The following is a 19,626-nucleotide window of genomic DNA, read 5'->3' as shown; positions in this document are numbered from 1 at the left end:
AGAGAGGGTGCAACCCACAAACTTCAAAAGCATACGCTGCAAAATGCTGAACATTCAAAAACACACGAAAACAATTAGGAAGTCTCATAGCTTTTCACAGTAAGAGAAGTATTTACTCTTGAAATTTGAACCTCTGCTCGACTTGATATGGGGAGTCCCATCACATGGAGCTTTTCTCCCTACAAATGTCATTTTGAAATGAACAAATTATTGATCGCGGCTCCACGAAGCTGTCCAAACCAGGAACCTTGAGAAATGCCAACTTTTCTTTATAGATTCCTGCCTGTATTCTTTCCTACATAGTTTATAAGTTATAATGAATGCAGGAAACTGACCAGGGTTCATCTGGAATTAAGTCAATATTTGTTCAAAACCGAAACAATACAAGGAAGTGCAACACAGGCACAGGGATGTATTGAGTCACATGACTCGACCAAAGGTCATGGAGGAAACACATTCACGACCTTTTTAAAGGGCATGTATTCATATATCGTTTCAATAAGCGGACTAATTCACCTCTTTGGTTTCCGGACACAAACGCTGGTGTTTCTGATCGGCAGAGTGTATCTCGTGTGTCGTCTGGAAGTTCTCGGGATGATTCAAAACACATTGTTCTAGTTTGAATCACCCTTCCTCAAGGCTTCACAAAGTACACCCACTCCCAATGCTGGACCAGCAGAGGGCCATTGCGATTCAAATTAAAAACAATAGATTGCGCAACCTTGCAACATTGCTAACCTACAAATAAATATAGCTGCTGATGAGAACGTTGAGGACAAATGTTTTATTTTATGCCGTGACAACACAGAAACAAGAAACAGCTGAACAAGTTGTTTTGTATGTGCCCCCCCTCCCCCACCCCCTTTAAAAGGTAAATGCAAGCTTGGTGAACGGCTGGAAATTAATGGCAATACAAACCTACGTGACTGGTAAAGTGCTATTCACGCGACAGCAATTTAACTTGGGTCCCTTGCTTAATTTTGACAGTAGAATCAGTTATTGTCCGTTCACACAAAGTACATTAATAAAATTACAACCACGCTACAATAATAGCAAGGGACCCTTGCTAAATTGCTCTCGTGCGAAAGGGGCTGAAGTTCCATACAGTTTCCCCTGAAACGTCGAGTTCTTTTCATAACCAACCTTCTCCTCCCATAACTAACGCAGATAACCCGAGATCCCTTTACACGTCACAAAATCAACAAACAGTCGTTGATATCACAGCCGTAGGGGCTATGCCAGTTTTGTTTCGAAGAAATTAGTCAACACTTCAGCACTTATCGTCAGGTTCAATGCATTGCATTACATTTCTCATGTGATAATTCAAAGCAAACAGTTGTTTTCTTGGAAAGATTTAAGCCAGATAACTAGTTATGAGAGAGGAGACTTGGCATATTTTAAGCCTTTGCATGGAGGCACCTTCATACTTTTAACTATATCTGCTGATATTTACTTGACGATTTAATATGTAGTTCAGAGATAATCATCTGTAATCAATGATTTGGGTTAACCATGTAGTCCCTTCACTGCGTTCATATGATCATAATAGAAAGGACAGATGATATACATGTACATTTTGGTAAACTGCTGCCCTGTGATCACCACACTGAGCAAAGGGGGACTTTTGGGATGCTAAAATTAAGCAAGGGACCCAAGTTAAATTGCTGTCGTGTGAATAGCACTTTCAGTTGTTGTTGCTTTTCTCCGAGGACACTAAATATCAATTTCTCCACCCCTCGATTCCCAGGGAGTGTGCTTGTTACATAATAAAGAAGGTTGTTAGTCTCCCCTCAATGAGTTATTACCTAATTCCCCCAGAGACCCAACCAACAAGGCCCCCGGGGGCAGAGTTAGAATACCTGGGTAGTTCCTTCTTTAATTTCCTCCTTAACCTCGAACCAACTGTTGAGGTATTTATTTATTATTATCAGCTGGTACGCCTTCTGGCATACTTTAGTTTGATAAGTAAGGAACAGGACAACGCCAGATGCGATAAACACTCGCCCCTGGATTGTAAAATAATAACTCTGACCCAAGGTTGGAGTTCCTTTGTCTTTCAAAAACCATATGCATAAGGATCTCAACCTCGGCAAGACGTACGTACAATGTAAATAAGGCCCTCAAAATATTCTACTTTAGACTGATTTGAGAATCCAAGAAAAGTGATAATTTTTTTTTTTTTACACTCTGAAATTGGGCCCTAATCAGCTCATAATAACATCAAAAAGCACCCTACAGGATGGACTGGACTGACTCTAGAGGGGGGGGGCATTAACATGGCAGAGTAGCAGGACAAAACTCTGCCAGCATATCCATTGTGTACAAAATCGCTCCGTTTACGTATATGTAAAATTTGTGTCGTCACTTTGGTAGACCATGGAGGGAGAAATATTAATTATAATTTTCTTCCGCATTTGGTAGACGAACTAAGTTTTATGGTTTTAAAAACAAAAGTGTAATATGCAAACAAAATAAGCTTCATAATCAGGTGTACGTCTAGCTAAATACAATACTGCTAGAACTATGGGGTGCGTTCCTCGAGACGATAGCGGAACAAACCTCCTCGTAGTTCTAGGCACCTGTACCTGGGTTTAAACTTTTTTTTATCATCCATAAAAAGGTTAACCTTCGACATTCAACATGCACCACACATCAGCACAGCTGCGCAATAGATTTGGCCTCTTTCCACTATCTCTCAAACTTCGCGGAAACGGATCAATTGTGACACTTGACCCCCCCCCCCCCACGAGTGTGATTTTCTTTTTTCACCCACCACCTGAACCCATGATCTAGGGATCGACTGGATCATCATATTGTGGTCTTTTTTGACCGAGTTTGAAAATAGTTTAAACAGATGCACGTATGTTTAAAGTTCTACTTAGTACTGGCTCCGAAAGGTATAGAATAGTTAATATAGGTTTTGTTTTAATCTGGATTTCGACCAATCTTTACAGATAATATCCCGATAGCTGAACGGATTTCTAATTGTTCTACAATCCCAACACTAGTTTAATAATAGCCTGACGTTTCGACCATAGCAGAGTCTGTCTCGAGGGCTTAAAGACAAACATGAACATTAAATACATGCATTGAGAAGCACATTACAGACAAATCATCCGGTTTTCAAACATAACCACACTGCCAAATAGAGAGACTTCACATTGGACATTTTGCATAGGCTACATTGCTCCCAACTAGCTACATGCAAAGTTGGTCCATGGACGTACCTTGGCCAAAGAAAAGTTAGAACCAATCAATAATGAACAAAGGAACATAGACGTCAACAACAACAACAACCCATTTAATGTGTTCTCTGTGTGTCCAGAGCTTCCTTGCTCTATGGTCTGAGAATAAAACACTGCCGCTGAACATGCAACTGCACTTCTAATGACTAATCGACTTCCTGGTGAAATAGCAACAATTATTAAAAGCCTACTCCATTATTTGAAATATTATACAGGAATAAAATAACAAACTTACCACATCCCAAAAGGGAGAAGAGAAAAATTGTTGTTATCACATAAGACCCCATGATGGCAGGACCTGATTAAGCTAGAACAATGTCTGGTCCGTGCTTTTATACGTTTTTAGTGCTCTGTCCACTCACTGGTCCCCATCCAGCAAGCTGAGCGTGGTAACACTTCCTGTACATGTAGCCCATGTACATATACATTCGTAGGAAACATGAGAAGGTCGTGCCTTAAAGCTCAACAGCCAATCAGAGTTCAGTACTTTCCCAAAGCTCCTGTAACTAAGCAGTACAGTGACACGCGCAAATGACGTCATTACAACACTAAAGGTACTCACTTGTTAGGCGTAAAAATGGGGTTGAGGGACTTTGCAAATGAGGTATCATTGCAAATTGGTTTGAGCATGTTGAGGTAACACCACGTGTGTGTGAGGTGTACACATTCAAACCGGGGACCTATAACAACAGTTGGGAAACGTGTACAAGATCAATGGGGAGCTGTTGGCATAAAGGTCACTATTGCAAAAAAACAAATTGTAAACAAAAGAGGGAAAGTAGGAGGTCCCCACGGTTGCAGGCGCGTGTACAAACTTGGGAGTATATGTTGGGTATCAGGCCTGATACTTCACGTAGGAAACGTAGGCGACTGCCTCCATGCCCCCTGGTTATTATTGCCTTGGTGCCCTTAAAATGCTCAGCAAACAAAATTCCTCACTGGGTGCCCTTTACCCTTTACCAAGGAGAAAATGCCTTGGTGACATTGCCCTTTCAAAAATGAAGCTACTGGCCTACGGGTTCGAGTATGTTCTTTTCAAAACTTGTTTTTAATTCTGTTTTCGGAATTCGATGTACCTCAGGAGGCGTTAACGTGACCGGGTGTTCACCAAGGCTTTTTATGATATCGCACCATACACCTTACGATGTGTGTGTTTACCAGGGTGTTTATTTTGTGGTCAGTTAAGCCGGCTTAACTCGAGATGTACCTGATAAAGTTTGATGAGATAAATATTGTCGTATTGTTCTTTGGTGTTAAGTGTGTGGTGGACTTTATTGATGGGGGATTTGAGTCATTGCATGGTGAGGTATCAATGTTGGTTTGCGGCAACACCGTGTGTATCGACTTGCCAGGTAGAGTTTGTTCTTTAGATAAGTGTCATATAATATTATTTTATCGATTAGTGTCCAGTGACGGGTCTGTTCTTACGGAAATAATGACCGGCAAAGACCGTCATCAGGCAACGCTCTGCCGCTGCCATGTTTTTTAGCTCAATGTTTTAACTCAACCTTTTGAAGAAAACCTTATGTCCATGGGTAGCTGTGCTTTAGTTGGGAGGGGGCAGCTCCTCATGCGTGACGTAATCATCAGTTCGAGCTTTACTTGTTTAATTTCTTCCATCTTTCTCTGTAGTTCATTGTGTTTGGTAGATATTCGAATCTGAATCCGGTATCCTCCAACATTGCTCTATGCCTCCATCAAGTGGTCAAGGTCTTCTTTTGGCGTCCTCTGGTGTTTTTTTTTTTGCCATGGGTGGGTTTCTACAGTGGAACATCCCCAGTGAGTGCCTGATCTTTGCTATGCCAGCAATGACTAGCAAACCGCATTCTTTGTTGTCAAATGGATTTGCTGATTCCTGAAAGTGTCCCATATAAATCTTTGATCGTATGATGCTGTATGTGATTGCTGCCTTTTATCGGCACCTGTATCAGCCTCGTTGCAAAAAGGACCCTTCCATTTTACGAAGTCGAGTTTTAGGGATGAAGCAATTTCGCCAAGCAGTGCCCGTACCTTTAAAGTCTTCAGGTCTCCTGTAATGTCAAGGGAACTGACGTCACGCACCTGCCCATGAACTTGCCTCAATACACTCAGCGAAGGTCATAACACGACACGAGAACTTCTCCCAGCACGCGATGGTATCACGTCTGTAGTCGGTCAGGTAGCACACGGGTGCACCCCACTTTTTAGTACTGCCATAGCTCCATAGTACTCCCATACCATATAGTGGAAAATGTTAGATGTTCAAAAATAATTGTTACATTTTTGGTTTTCCTCCATGTATAAGTCAACACAATGAAACCGAGGCTGAGAGTAAAAATAAACTAAGGTCACTAACAAAATCGAATGACTTTCAACATAAACTTCACTAGAAAGAGATGATATAAAAACATGTAAATATACCAATGCGTTTCTCTGCCATGGTGAAAGCGAGTAGTGGGCCCTGCATTCAACTTGAACCCCTTTTTGTCTTGACCAGTTCTTGGAAGAGAAGGCTGAAGAGATGACAAACCAGCGTGGGGGAGAACGTGTTGAATGAGGGGGGTCGGGTCACCGTATCGCATCAACCCGGACTTGGTTTTGTTTTTGTTTTTACTGTTCCCAGTTCTTCGAAACCTTTGGAAAGCAAGTGCCAAACATCTGAGTAACACTGTATGAGTCAACAGGATGTAATCTGTCCTCACTCTAGCCCCCCCCCCCCCCCATATCCACCCGGGTATAACTCATCTAAAAGCCCCAACAATTTATTTCACACGACATCATTAAAACGAAGGTCCCTTGCTTAATTTTAACATGGCTACTAAATTGTACTACTCCTGGTGTCAAAGGACAATAATGTTTATACTGTCCATAAAGGATGGCATACTTGAGACAATTTCACAAGGGACCGTGGACAGTCCAACACTGGGTTGTCCTTTCACACGAAGTGCAACTTGTAAAACGTTACAACCATGCTCAAATTAAACAAGGGACCTCTGCTAAATTGCTGTCGTATGAAGATGGCTCTATACCAATTCTTCGACAGATGTTTTCAGTGACCATAAAGAACGGCAAATTTGAGATTTCACAGGGGAATTTGAATAGTTTAAACATAAAGATGCGCCCTCTTTTCACCATAATATAAATGGTTGATAACAAAAACAGAAAGTTCAATATCCATAAAGGTTTCCCCTCTGTGTTTTGGTTTTGACGACTACCCTTCCAAAGACCAGTCCTTTTGAAACCTTTGAAAATCCAGTGCCAAGCATCTACAATTTACCATCACTCTGCATCATGTTGGCCAGAGGGGGGTCGGGTCACTGTTTAACCCCATCAACCGTTCCCAGACTTGGTGTTTCCAAAATGCTAGTTCTTTGACAAGAATGTTTTATACTGTCCACACAGAACGGCAAATTTGAGATTTCGCAAGGGAACTTGTTTAGTTCAAACATAAAGATATGCCCCCTTTAAATCAACATTTGATGTGAAAAAACACCTGTCCAGAAAGTACAATGCTCCATAAAGGTCTTGTGACTCTTTTGTTAATAGCAGTTCTTCGAAACCTTTGGTTGGAAATGCAGTGCCAGACATCTGACCAACACTGTATCATCATTTTACCTCATGGTGCTTTCATGGTAACAGAAGCAGTTGTCGGCGGTTTCGTTAAAAACAAATTACAAGATTTTATCCGCACAATTTTTCTAGAGATGGTAAAATAATCAGTTAGGGAAGAGTGATTTCAATAATGGTGGTACAACTTTCAATTGAAAATAAATTAATTTCTAGTCTGATAAATGTTTCATGTCAACTGTCGACTTTCTGCTTTATGGATCGGCTGTAATGAAGTCTCACTTTTCTATTTGATTTGAAAAGTTCATTTCACCATTTAAAGACACTGGACACCTTTGGTAATTGTCAAAGACCATTCTCATTGGTGTATCTCAACATATGCATACAATAATAAACATGTGAAAATTTGAAATCAATTGGTCGTCGAAGTTGCAAGAGAATAATGGAAGCAAAACACCCTTTTCACTCAAGTTGTGTGCTTTCAGATGCTTGACTTCGAGACTTCAGTTATCCCGCTTATATTTGCTCATCAGAAAAATTGTTAATCATTATTTTCTGCTTCGGCAGCTCTATTAAAAATATAGCAACAGAGTTATTGTTTGACATGTACTATACGATACAAACTCGAACGATGTACGACTAGAAAAACAAAAACATATTGGAAAAACACCATATGTTGTTCGCACTACACAAAGGTCATGCCATGCATGCATGAGCTAAACTAATATCATATTTCACAAATGTTTCTCTTCATTATGGTAATAATCATAATATCAGTTAGAGCAAACAATACTACTGCATGACAATTGTCTTACGATGACTACTTAAATGTTCCTGTCTGGTGGCAACAATGTTGGTTTGAAACTGTCTTGATGACAAAGACTCCATTTGTTAAAAAGGTAGGAATTAATTTGTTGTTTTTATAATGTAGAAAATTAGGATTTAGATCAACGAGCAATGCATGCAGTGCATTTTGAAGCGTGACAAATAACATGGCGGGCAACTCAGCACGAAACAATACCATTCCGGCCATTGTTGTATGTTCATTTTTATTGATTATTGAGTTTATTTAACATTTTGTTTTTGCTTGTACAGGCTAAATTTAACTAAATATTATTTTGCTTAACAGTTTTATGCTAAGCAAAAATGAGCAAGATACCAGTCACACGGGTAAAATTGTATATGATTTTGGCTGGTGACCTTATATCTTGTATACATTATTTTTGTTCTGCTCACCAGCCACGTTTTGTCACTAGAAATGAATGACATCAGGGCACTGAACCTTATTTCATATAGAGTTGCTGAACACAGCAAATTGCTTAACGGTTTTCTGCTAAGCAGAAATGAGCAGGGTCACCAGTCACTGATGGTATGTGGAATGGTCTTTTTGGCTGATTTCTCTAATAAATGCCAGCACATGTTTCTTGTGTTCAGCTATTTCTTGGGCTTATATACATGCAGCTGTATTTGAAATTGCCTCGGCCCAACAAGGAAGTATCAGCGCATTTTCTTTTCTCAGATTCATGGATCAAATAAAACGGACCTTTATATTCTCAGCCGTACTGTCTTTTTCCTGTTGAAACAATGCCAAGCCAAACCGAGATTTAAAGGGAAAAGTAATTTGTTGTTGGTATTTAAAAATTAACCAAACACTGTACAATATTTGGGGGGGGGGGGACACATGGAAACTTGTGTAGCGTATAAACTAATCGCTATTAGGATTTTATATTCTGCTTGTGGTTGTCGTTGTTCTTTTAAACCAGAACCTCCCCACCCCCCACCCTCCAAAAAAGAATCAAACAGCAACAAAAATACTTCGCATACTTCAAAATATAAATATTTTATGTAATAAATAACTGAACTGTTTATCTGTTTCCCAGTTTCTACAGCTGCAGCTGCTAGCTGGTCCTATTTGTTTTGACGATAAAGTAAATATTTGAGGTGCATAAACGCTGTGCCATTTGTAGTATGCTGCATTAAGGAAACTTAAGGAAACGTAATAGCTATCAAACAACTTTACAGGCAGGTTATCTTTGGTATTGTCTTGTCAAAGACCATTATTTTCACTTAGTGTATCCAATGTTGATAAAACCTGTGAAGATTTGGGCTCGATTGATGTTTAGTATGTAGTTGGAAGCTGGACTAAAATCTAAAATGAAAGAAAGCACTCGTGTTACATATTGTGTGCATTCAGCTTGAGAAGGGCTTCATTGCCTGAATCTCAGATTCAAATTATTGGGCGACAATCTCTAAAACTACATTACTTCAAAGGGAGTTGTGTTGTAGTAGTATCAGCAGCTCTTTAGTTAAAGGGCGCCCTCCATTGATATTGTTAGGGGTTGATGAACGTGTACAATTCTCCTCTTGTACTGAAGTACCCCGCCTCTTAAAATCCTTTCATGAATTCATGGGCTCCAACACACAATGGGTGCGTTCGTTTAGCTTCCTTGGGTCGACCCCGGTGTGTGGCGTTTTTTTTTTTTTTACAGGACGAACGTGTGCAGATAATTACCCACGTTCGTCCTAGAAAAAACAACCGCCACACATCGGGGTTGACCCAGGGAAGCTAAACGAACGCACCCAATGGAGACACAGTAGGAGGACAACACTCCCCCATATCGAGCACCAAATACAACAAGACTTTTAAATACTTTTTGCCAAATAGTCATAACATTCACTTTTCAATAATTAGTCGGCGCCATAGTACAGCATAGAGTAATGGTTATATAGCATGTAGCTCCATTGTGCACCTGGTTGAGGACGTGGAAATTTATACACGTATCCACCAGTATAAAAAAAAGGCCGATTGAAAATGGTTCGGTGAATCCATTATCACAAAATGACAGTTAGTTGTCGATTCTATACACAACAATCTAAGCGACCATATGTGGTGTGTTCACGCGTACCATTCTTACTGCAGTATTCACCATGTAGAGATCTACCACAGTTCTGGGGTATTTTGCAGCAATCGAGGCTTTCAGTCAAGAACCGGATTCACTATAGTTGTGGAGGCAATACCTTTTGAAGTTGCGTGAGTTGACTTGTTTACATTTGCTCAATTTTGTTCGATATTTATCACACCATAACATTCTCTCTCGTCATGACGTACTGTGGTTTTTGTTTGCACTGTTCTATTGTACACGGCTTAAATCGACAACTTTGAAAATGTTGACATGGCAATATGAAATGGCTAATTCGACCATGTTATTCACTATGGCGTCATGGCCATGGAAATAGAACGAATTTTCTTTCTCCCGTTACTATGAAGTGTCGGTCTTTTGACGTTTGTTTGCCTAAAACTATAGCTGGTCTATGGTCTATGTAGAAAGTGGGTCAACACGATTGCTACACCCTGTGTTCCGGGTCCCCTTTATGTTCCAACTCAATGTTCCGATGACCTTATTGTATTTTTCGTAGCCCTAACCTTAACCCTTACTCTAATACCCTATGGCATGCCCTAACCATAGTGAACAAAACACATGGGGTTTTACCTTTCGGGACATGTGGGGGTCGGAACAATAATATGGCTTTTGCAAACATGTAGTTAAAGGGACACGTTGCCTTGGTTCAGTGAGTTGGTCTATGAAAAGCGTTTAAAACCGTTTGTAATAAAAATGCATAAAACAAAATTAATTGTTGGAAAGATGTTTTAAAAGTAGAACATAATGATCCACACAAATATGCCTCGAACATACACGGCACGCCGTTTTGTGGTCTCCACAAAATTGCCGATGTCGCATGCAATTATGTTCTCTATGCAATACTATCCGGAGGACATTGTTGCATATGCAATCATGTCCGCCGGACGGTTTTGCATATGCAGTTGTGTCCTCCCCGTGCAAAACCGTCCTTGTGCAAAACCGTCCTTGCAGTAAATTAAACGCCCTTTGTCAACAGAACACGGTCGCCATTGTTGTACAAGATGGACAATTTTCAATAATCGACCGTTTGGTATGTTGGGCAACCATAAAATACGCGAGTAATGCTGCATTTACTTTAGGTTCAGTGCATGCACGCTCGCCTATGCGCGCATATACATGTACAGTCATGCACATGTACATGAAAAAGTGTCCGGAGCGGACACTATTGCATGGCGGACACAATTGCACCTGACACAGACCGTGTTAGTTTGCAAAATAAAAGTAAAACCGTAGACGGGTGGCCCGTCTATGGACAGCCAAAATAATAAAGTTATGTAGAGTTAAGAAGACGCGTTAGATAAGGAGTTGGACCATTTCTCTACAGTCCAGTTTTACAGTGAAGTTCAGTTTAGGCTTTGCTGAGCCCCGAGTTTGGTGAACCTCAAGAGGCAGCAGATGAAGTTTCTGAAGATGGATTTAGATGAGGTTTGAGTATTGCTCACTCAGCTGCAATCTGAGCAAGTCCCTGAGAATCAGAACATTCTATCCTGGTTTATTGATTTCAGACTATGTGGGTTAATTAATACAGGTGCATGATAACTTGTTGCTAAACTAAGTCGTCATTGCTCGAGTTATTTATATATAAAAACAAGAATGGTCTGTTAACAATACAAATGCCCCGCTGAGTTTGGAATGGCTACACCAAGTCCTTTTCTTAGCCATAATGAGCTTAATATTTTACTGAGGGGTCCAAAAAACAATAGGCTTCTGGGGGATCCCATGACCAATCCACAAACCAAGCTTGGAGTTGGTTCGCCAAGTCCTTCTTGAGATATCGCTCGGACACACACGGAAGGACAAGGCAAACGCTATATGCCCCTTCGGCTGGCTTCGCCGGCAGGGCATAAAAAAAGATTTATGTTATGCTGGTAGGTAGATGTTGAAAAACAGTCTAGACAAATATAGATGGTGACAAACGTGTCATGATTATTTGTTAACAGTAGGCATGATACATAACTCCTTATATGATGCCTTCTTATCATAAAAAGGTTTCAACCACCAACCAGCGGCGAATAATATGGTAAAATTTGAGGGAAGGGTACGCCATTTTGTTTTATAGTGGCAACTACTGGCTATCAATTTAAACATTTGCATTTCTCTTAAAGAGGCAGGTTCGTCGTCACATAGAGCGTTTTGTATCACAGCGCCCTCTGTCGTTCATCATTTAAAGGGAGAATGTATTTTGCGGTTTTCGTTGTTGCTGCTGTAATAAAAACAAAATATCATTTGCGTGGATGCTGAAACATGCCATGGCGATGACGACGAGCAAGCTTTCTCCTTGTATGATGCATTAAAGGCAGTGGACACTATTGGTAATTGCTCAAAATAATTATTGGCATAAAACCTTACTTGGTAAAGAGTAATGGGGAGAGGATGATAGTATAAAACATTGTGAGAAACGGCTCCCTCCTAAGTGACGTAGTTTTCGAGAAAGAAGTAATTTTCCACGAATTTGATTTCGAGACCTCAAGTTTAGAACTTGAGGTCTCGAAATCAAGCATCTGAAAGCACACAACTTCGTGTGACAGGGGTGTTTTTTCTTTCATAGTTATATCGCAACTCCGACGACCGATCGCGCTAAAATTTTAACACGTTTATTATTTATGCATATGTTGAGATACACCAAGTGAGAAGACTGGTCTTTGACAATTACCAATAGTGTCCACTGGCTGTAATTAATTCAACTCACAAGTTTGTTTCCGTACTGTCAAAAACACAGCATGACAGAATGCAATGTAATAGCGAACAGAGTAGTAAGGTTTGCACAGTCAAAGAAAAGCTCAAGAAAAGGAGAGTTGCTCCAAAACGGATCGATACACAGAATCAGTTCATGACGTAGGTACATCACCTGAGATTGGTTTCGGTTTACCTCCCCCCCCCCCCCCCCCCCACTGTCTTTTTCGTTACCTATCCAAGATGAATGCTATCTGGTTTTGAACGTATTCATTGTCGGCTATATCATTTATTCGTTTGTTGTGCCCGAGTTTAACAAACATGTGTTCAAACGTGCATTAAATTTGTAACAAATACAGATAATATTACCAGTTATTTTTTAAAATTTACAAATGGAAAACACTGTAAAATAGGTTTGTGATAGGGTTGAGTGGCCAAGTTATAAACAACATCATTAATATTTGCACAGTTACCGTGACAGTGATACAGCCAATTTGGTTGGTTGGTTTTGTGGGTTTTTTTTAGTGTGTTTTTTTCGCCATTTGCTGTTTTTATTTGTGTGTATATGGTGAATATGTACACCGAGTAAGCATACTGGTCTTCTACAATAATTATTACCAAAGTATATCTGCTTTTAAGCTAATCCTACCAGCACATTCAACTATCAAGCCTTCATATAAAACATGAGCTTGAAATCTGAAACCTGAACAACATGTATGGTGTCCGACTAGTAAGTGTAAACTGACTATTCACGTTCTTTCCATGCTCAAACAGTAAAGGTCAAAATTATCATCATCGGGTTTATTCTACTGTTCACAGACGCATAGCAACGCCGGGTATTGTACTGTACATCGGCCATTGAGTGGACAACTCGTCTTCGGAATACCAGCTTCATTGTAAACGCTTCCGCGTACTGCCATTTTGTTGCCATTCAAAAGAACGTGTATGAAGTACAGCGTGGATTTACACTGACATTTTAATATTTTGGACTATGGTTGATGCATGGAGGTTCCTCATCCATCCACATTTTGATGAGTGTGGCCTCTGCAATCGCTCGCCTGCAAAATTAACGCACAGTCGTGTGTAGACTTGAACTCAAGTCTGAGACTGGTTTATTAACCAGTCAAGTAAGGTGAGAGTTTATTGTGTTTTTCCGGATGAAATATTTGTGGTGATAGAATGAGTGTCAAGCCACAGGAACTTAAGGCGTTGGAGAACATCCCGTTGGTTGGTAGTCAATTCCTAACTGCGGATCATGGCGGTACGGGGTCATCTCCGGAAAACGGCAGGAAAGGAGACTACGACGACCGTGCTCACGAACCGGACCATCCGCTCCACAGGCGAGCGATCACGCACATCCTATTCTTCGAGACGTTCATATCAATCGCTTTTCTGGGCGTTCGGGAGGCCATTGTTCTGTACTGTATCAATGTGCTGTTTTATGTCGATGGGGGCGCCCCGAAGATGATAGACGTGTATGCAGCCGTTGTGCCGTGCCTGCCAGTCTTCGGGGGTATACTGGCCGATGTTCTCGCTGGGAGTTTCCGGATGATCAAGATTGGAGCCTTCACTACTTTAGCAGGTTTGTTTTCTGTTCCTGTCTTTACGAATCACTAGCTTACGAAACTATATCCATTTTCATTTATAATATCAATTTATTAGACGATTTCCATGATGCCCTGTGCATTTTTGTTATGTCTTTTCAATGTTTGTCAAATAAATTGCTATTTATTGCAATCTTGTCAAGTAGGAATGCTCAGTATGTTCAAGTGATCCTTGTTTCTAGGTGATTTATTTCATAATGGGGTTTCAATGTATTTGAGGGCTCCCAGGACACCCTGTTCATTTTTGTAATGTCTTTTCAATGTTTTGTCAAATTTGTATTCCTATTTACTGTCATCTTTGTAACAAATATATTCATGTACCCCCGTACTGCGGTGTAAATTTTTTACAATTGTTGTACCCTGTTGTGCTGTCAGGTTTTAATTTGTTTTTAATATAAATGAATGAAGACAAATCTATCTATCTAGAACTATCTACCAACAATTTTTTGTTTTTGGCAGGTGTGCTTCTCTTAACGTTAGATGTGGTCCCATTCGAGAATTGGTACGCTCGAACCATCTCCATCCAGGCGAAGAGGGGTGTCTTTCTCGTCGGTTTTACGGCGATGTTTCTTGGCTATGGCTGCTACGGAGCGAACGTTGGGCCGTTTGCTGCCCGTCAAGTTGAACAGGCTGGAGAGAAGGCTGTCAGGACGCTGTTTCATTGGTAGGTCAAGGGTCGTGTCAAAGGTCAAATACATATTTCAAGCTATGATGTGGTAGTTATGTTTAATTGTTTCGTTGTTGCTTGCTCGATGGCGAAGATTTTGAAGCGCGTTATTTGTTTGTTAAATCAAACCGTGTGTTGTTTCTTACAAGCCATTTGTTTGCTGTTGCAAGATGTTTGTTTGTTGTTCAAAATGTTTATTTTTTATTTTTTTAACAAGCCCTTTGACGTTTGTTACTCCTATGTTTGTTGATTGAAACCCATTGTTGTTTGTTGTTTGTTGCAAGCAGTTGTTGTTGTTGTTTTTGTTTGTTGTTTGTTACAAACCTATTTTCTTTTTTGCTTTGTCTGTTTTACAAGCTCATTGGTAATGGGTGCTGCAGTTCAGAAAAGAAGAAAAAACTTAATTTTTTCTTAAAAGCCCATCATTCTGAAATGCATTGTTGAAAACAAGTTGAGAAAAAAACATCTCACTAACTACTATTTTCTCTACCAATAAATAAACCACCATTATTTTACTTGTAGGTTCTACTGGTCTACCACGTTTGGTCTGGCCGTATCTCTACCCATTGCAGACTACGTAGAGAGGGCCTTCAACTTCGGTGTCGGCTTTGGAGTCCTTTCCGCATTACTAATCATTGGCATCATCGTGTTAATGTCTCTGAGACACGACTACGTCGAGATTCCGCCTCAGAGTAAGTTATGCCCTATAGACATATCACGCTGTCACTATCTTGGTCGTGTTCCCCGTTTCCATAGCAGTAATGAATGCTAACATTCATTGCGCAAACTTGGCACCAGACTATTATTTCGTCCAGACTCAGTTTGGTTACAATGAGTTGGAATGTCAGTATATTGGAGATCAATGGTTGGAATTGGGTAAAATCAAGAGGGCCACACAGTGGTAAAGCTCTCTAGTCTGGTATCCTGCCTTTATACGCAAACATACTGACAGGTATTGGCTTTATATGTACAAAAATGTACATCAAAATTTACTACGAGTCTCCAGAACCAAAGCCATGTGTATGATGCAAGGTCAAAGGTGATTATGTGCGTGTGCTCAACAGCAGATCTCTGGCGTACACGTGCCTCGAAGTGTGACGTCAGACGTTCACACTAGTCCTGCCATAGACAGCGGTCCCCTGATTCGATATATACATTCAATATCATTCTCTCAAACATTCATGCAATTTTTGTCTAATGTCGGTTTTCTTCCTACTCCCAATCATAACTCAGTCATCTCAGCGATTACCCACAGAAAAATATCTCCTCCTTCAGTAATTAAATATAAAATGATAATTAATACACTTAATTTTGCTTGAATTCACAATCTTTAGGAGATGCCCTCACAAATGTTGTCAGGATAATCTTCCAAAGTCTCAAGAATCGATTTTCAAGCAAAGAAGTCACGGACGACAAACAGAAACCGAAAGGCACGCTCGATCACTCCAAGCAAGAATTTGGCGGGAGTTTTTCCCGCCTAAAGGTCGACGAAGTGAAGCATCTGCTGAAGACACTACCTGCTTTTCATACAGTTACAATCTACGCCGTTGTTTATTTTTTTGTAAGTAGTGCCCTCTTTTATTTACTTTATGAAAAAGGAAAATGTTTTACGAATTGCCTTTGATTCACTTTTATATTGCCACACGAAACCCCTTGTTAGTATTGGTTGAAATGACACTGGACATATTTGGTAATAATATTGTCAAAGACCAGTCTTTTCACTTGGTGTATCTTAACATGCAAACCCTACTATTTATTTTTTATTTTGACGCATGTGCAGATCATTGAAACATACTTAGAGCAGTACAAGAGGCTCAATCCATACTTCGGCGAAATCGGCAATTCGGGCATGATGCCCAACGTGTTTTACCCGGTGTACGGCTCCGTGGTTGTGCTGGTTCTCACACCAGTCTTATGCTACACCTACCCATGGCTGCAGAGAAAAGGCTTCAAAATTACCCCATTAAGGAGGATTGGTAAGTGAAGCAATCTGCGAGTGAATCCACGGCTTCGGCTCCAGGTTTGTCTCAGGCTAGCTTGGCCCCGCGGTTATTTTGACAATGCACGTGCTTTACGAATATACGTGCTCAGGGCTTCAGACGGGAGAATGTAGCCTAAAGGGCCTAGATAAAACAAACATTTTTATTTGCGATGATGTAACAATTTGTCTGACCGCGTGAGGGCGTGTGTGGACCTTTACGGATGCACCACGCTAGTAACTCACGTGCTGCAACCAAGGCTAAAATGCTATATATTCAAAAAAAGTTTTAAAAAATAATTCAACTAGTTTTGTTCACAACAAGTTTCTCTTCTTCGCATCATCTATAGGAGTCGGTATTTTCTTCTCCGTTCTCTCCGTCGTCTCAGCGAGCCTGGTGGAGTTCCGACGCAAGGACGTAATGAGCCTCGACGGCGGGACATTTAACTTGACAGACACAGTAACCGGTGACGTGTACAGGGCGTCGACCCTGCACTGCGGCTCGCAACTCCCGCAGTTCACGTTCAGCGGAGTCGCCGAAGCTTTCATCCGAGTGGCTGGTAAGTTTCACTCAGCTAGAATTTGTATTAGCCTAGCCTGAGCAATTTCATAGGGCTGCTTTAAGGCAGTGGACACTATTGGTAACTACTCAAAGTAATTATTATCTTCAAACCTTTCTTGATTACGAGTAATGGGGAGAGGTTGGTAGTATAAAACATTGTGATAAACAGCTCCCTCTGAAGTGACGTAGTTTTCGAGAAAGAAGTAATTTTCCACGAATTTGATTTCGAGATTTCATAATAATAAAATACTGCTTATACTGATGTTGTCAGCAGGTAGTGGGTTCTGATCATTATCCTGACACTTGTGCCTTTGGTTAAGGCACCATTTTTGCTTCGTGAAAAGTTTGGGAGGTAGTGCACTCTGTTCTACCAGCCTGGACAAATTTCTTTGCTAAGACTGCAACTGGAACTATAGATGAAGAGCGCCCTCGCGTGGCAGAGAAGCCTATTTTTTAAAAAAAATTTTGATATCCAACAGCGGATAGCCGCCACTTACAGGAATCATTAAAAACTGTGTATAAATATAAATATTTTGCGTACATACATGCTTTTTTTTCAATCTAATTATAATAATAAAATAAATGGGGTCCACAAGTTATGTTTTAGAGAAAGTTTTTTGACGCTTGCATATCATTATTTCATTACCATTCTTTGATTATTCCTATACACTAGGATTGGAGTTTGCCTATTTGGAAGGACCGGATAATCTGAAGGGACTGTCGACGGGGCTGTACATCCTCATGTCGGGGGTCGGTAGCTACATATTGGCGAGGATCCTCGTGCTTATTGTTAATGCATTATCGACAGGTAAATAATCGAACTATTGGGATTTGAGGCATTGCATGGTGAGGTATCAATGTATATTTGGTTTGCGGTAACACCATCTTCTTGCCAGGTAGGGTTTGTTCTTGGAGAACTGTAGATACACACATGGTGTTACCGCAAACCAAATTTGCACACTTGAATTATTGTTATAAGAATTAAAACTTGGCAGTGTATCAAAACAAAACAGTCCACTCCGCTGATCCGAAATCAGAGCTCGAGTCTATGGCAAATTACTACATGTTCGCTCTAGAGTCGTGCGAACCAAAAGTACATGAACAGTTTGATGTCTGACACTGTTAGGGGCGACTGGACGCGCTAGAAGATCGACTGTTGCAATCGGAATGACTCTTGAGGAGGGCCTTGGTTTAAGACGTCGATCTTGTCATGAGCCGAGCCGCGCCATTGTAAATATTAAGTGGTCGCATGTCTGAAACCAACACGGATTCGGGTCTACCAAAAGTCGCTCCTAATCTATTTTGGTTAGGTATTTCTAGACTGTATCCGAATTGACAGCACTTCAATTGTATCTTGTATGAATGATGGTCAACATCACTTTCGAAAACTTTAAATAAAAATGACAAAACTGTTTTTTGTTTTTGTCTGCCCGCAGCAAGCCCTTGGTATGTGTCGGAAATAAACGACGGACACATGGAGTACTTCTATTTGATTCTGGCTGGTGTCCTGCTCTTCGATATGCTATATCTCTACCTCATATCCAGAAATTACGACTATGCTCACTGGCGTGAACGTGCTGCACAGGAGGGAGGCTACCCAGGGAACGAGGCAGTCACACCGGGCTACTCACGGGTTGCGGAAACCAGTTCAGGAAGTGATGCCGATGCCTCACCGACACGAAACATTGAGGGCGCTCCAAAATAAAACAAAATGGCAGACTATAATGTGCAATGGGCTATATAACTGGGGACTTTTGGGACGCTAGGTGGCAGTATAAATCAGTTTAGGAAATTTATGCCGATGCCTCACCATCACGAAACGTTGAGGGCGCTCCAAAGTGAAATTAATGGCAGACTACTAATGTGCAATGAGCTTTAATTTGGGTAACGTTGCATGCCCAGAACTACGTAAAATTTTTTATTTAAAAAAACTCCAACACAATCAGCCATTTTTGTCTGTCTCTCAAACAATCATAGTAACCAAAACGAGGTTGTGGTAATAGAGCATAGACCTTTTCGCAAATACCCATTGCGCAAGCGTCAACTGTTCAAACTTGATCGCTAGCTAGACCAGCATGCACCTCATGCCACGCCTAACGCGCGCGTACCAAGTATTTACGATAAGTCAATGGTAACCTCTTGCTTAAGTTGACCAATATTAATTTGAACATTAATTTGTCACTATCCTTGTATTTATTTAAGTTAACAGTTTTTTGAACACCTTTCTGGCTATGAAATATAATTATTATGTTTTTCATAAAAACAAGAACCCTTACTAATTATTTGTTATGATATTAACTATAATTTGTAAATGGTGAAAAGAATAAACAAACATACAATTTAATTATGTTAACAAACGGAGCTATACTATTTCCCAAGTGTGAAATTTATTGGTGTCCACAGAAAACTGAAAAAGAAATAGGCCTATTA

The 19,626-nt window shown here is 40.5% G+C and overlaps 2 protein-coding genes across 6 annotated transcripts in view; one reads left to right on the top strand and one right to left on the bottom strand.

The window, feature by feature from the left end:
* The window catches only part of LOC117304049, a 15,887-nt gene extending 12,301 nt beyond the window's left edge, over positions 1–3,586 (bottom strand). The window contains exon 1 of the mRNA XM_033788528.1: positions 3,481–3,586. Within this exon, the coding sequence (XP_033644419.1) occupies positions 3,481–3,532 (52 nt within the window). The 5' untranslated portion in view covers positions 3,533–3,586. The remainder of the gene's footprint in view (positions 1–3,480) is intronic.
* LOC117304050 (solute carrier family 15 member 4-like) overlaps positions 1–19,626 on the top strand; it is a 26,865-nt gene extending 7,239 nt beyond the window's left edge. Inside the window, exons 1-9 of one of the 5 annotated variants that reach the window (XM_033788531.1) lie at positions 7,572–7,690; positions 13,205–13,967; positions 14,449–14,653; positions 15,179–15,348; positions 15,991–16,217; positions 16,437–16,632; positions 16,985–17,194; positions 17,870–18,004; positions 18,633–19,626. In XM_033788531.1, coding sequence (XP_033644422.1) covers positions 13,565–13,967; positions 14,449–14,653; positions 15,179–15,348; positions 15,991–16,217; positions 16,437–16,632; positions 16,985–17,194; positions 17,870–18,004; positions 18,633–18,901 — 1,815 coding nt within the window. In that variant the 5' untranslated portion in view covers positions 7,572–7,690; positions 13,205–13,564 and the 3' untranslated portion in view covers positions 18,902–19,626. Of the gene's footprint in view, positions 1–7,571; positions 7,691–9,394; positions 9,823–13,159; positions 13,968–14,448; positions 14,654–15,178; positions 15,349–15,990; positions 16,218–16,436; positions 16,633–16,984; positions 17,195–17,869; positions 18,005–18,632 lie in introns of those variants that run through there. The other 4 variants (XM_033788533.1, XM_033788529.1, XM_033788530.1 and 1 more) reach the window with 4 other exon arrangements.

This window comes from Asterias rubens, chromosome 20 (assembly GCF_902459465.1).
Source record: "Asterias rubens chromosome 20, eAstRub1.3, whole genome shotgun sequence".
Taxonomy (NCBI): Eukaryota; Metazoa; Echinodermata; class Asteroidea; order Forcipulatida; family Asteriidae; genus Asterias; species Asterias rubens.
Note: the sequence above shows the minus strand (reverse complement) of the source record. Positions and strands in the feature narration are given on the sequence as shown.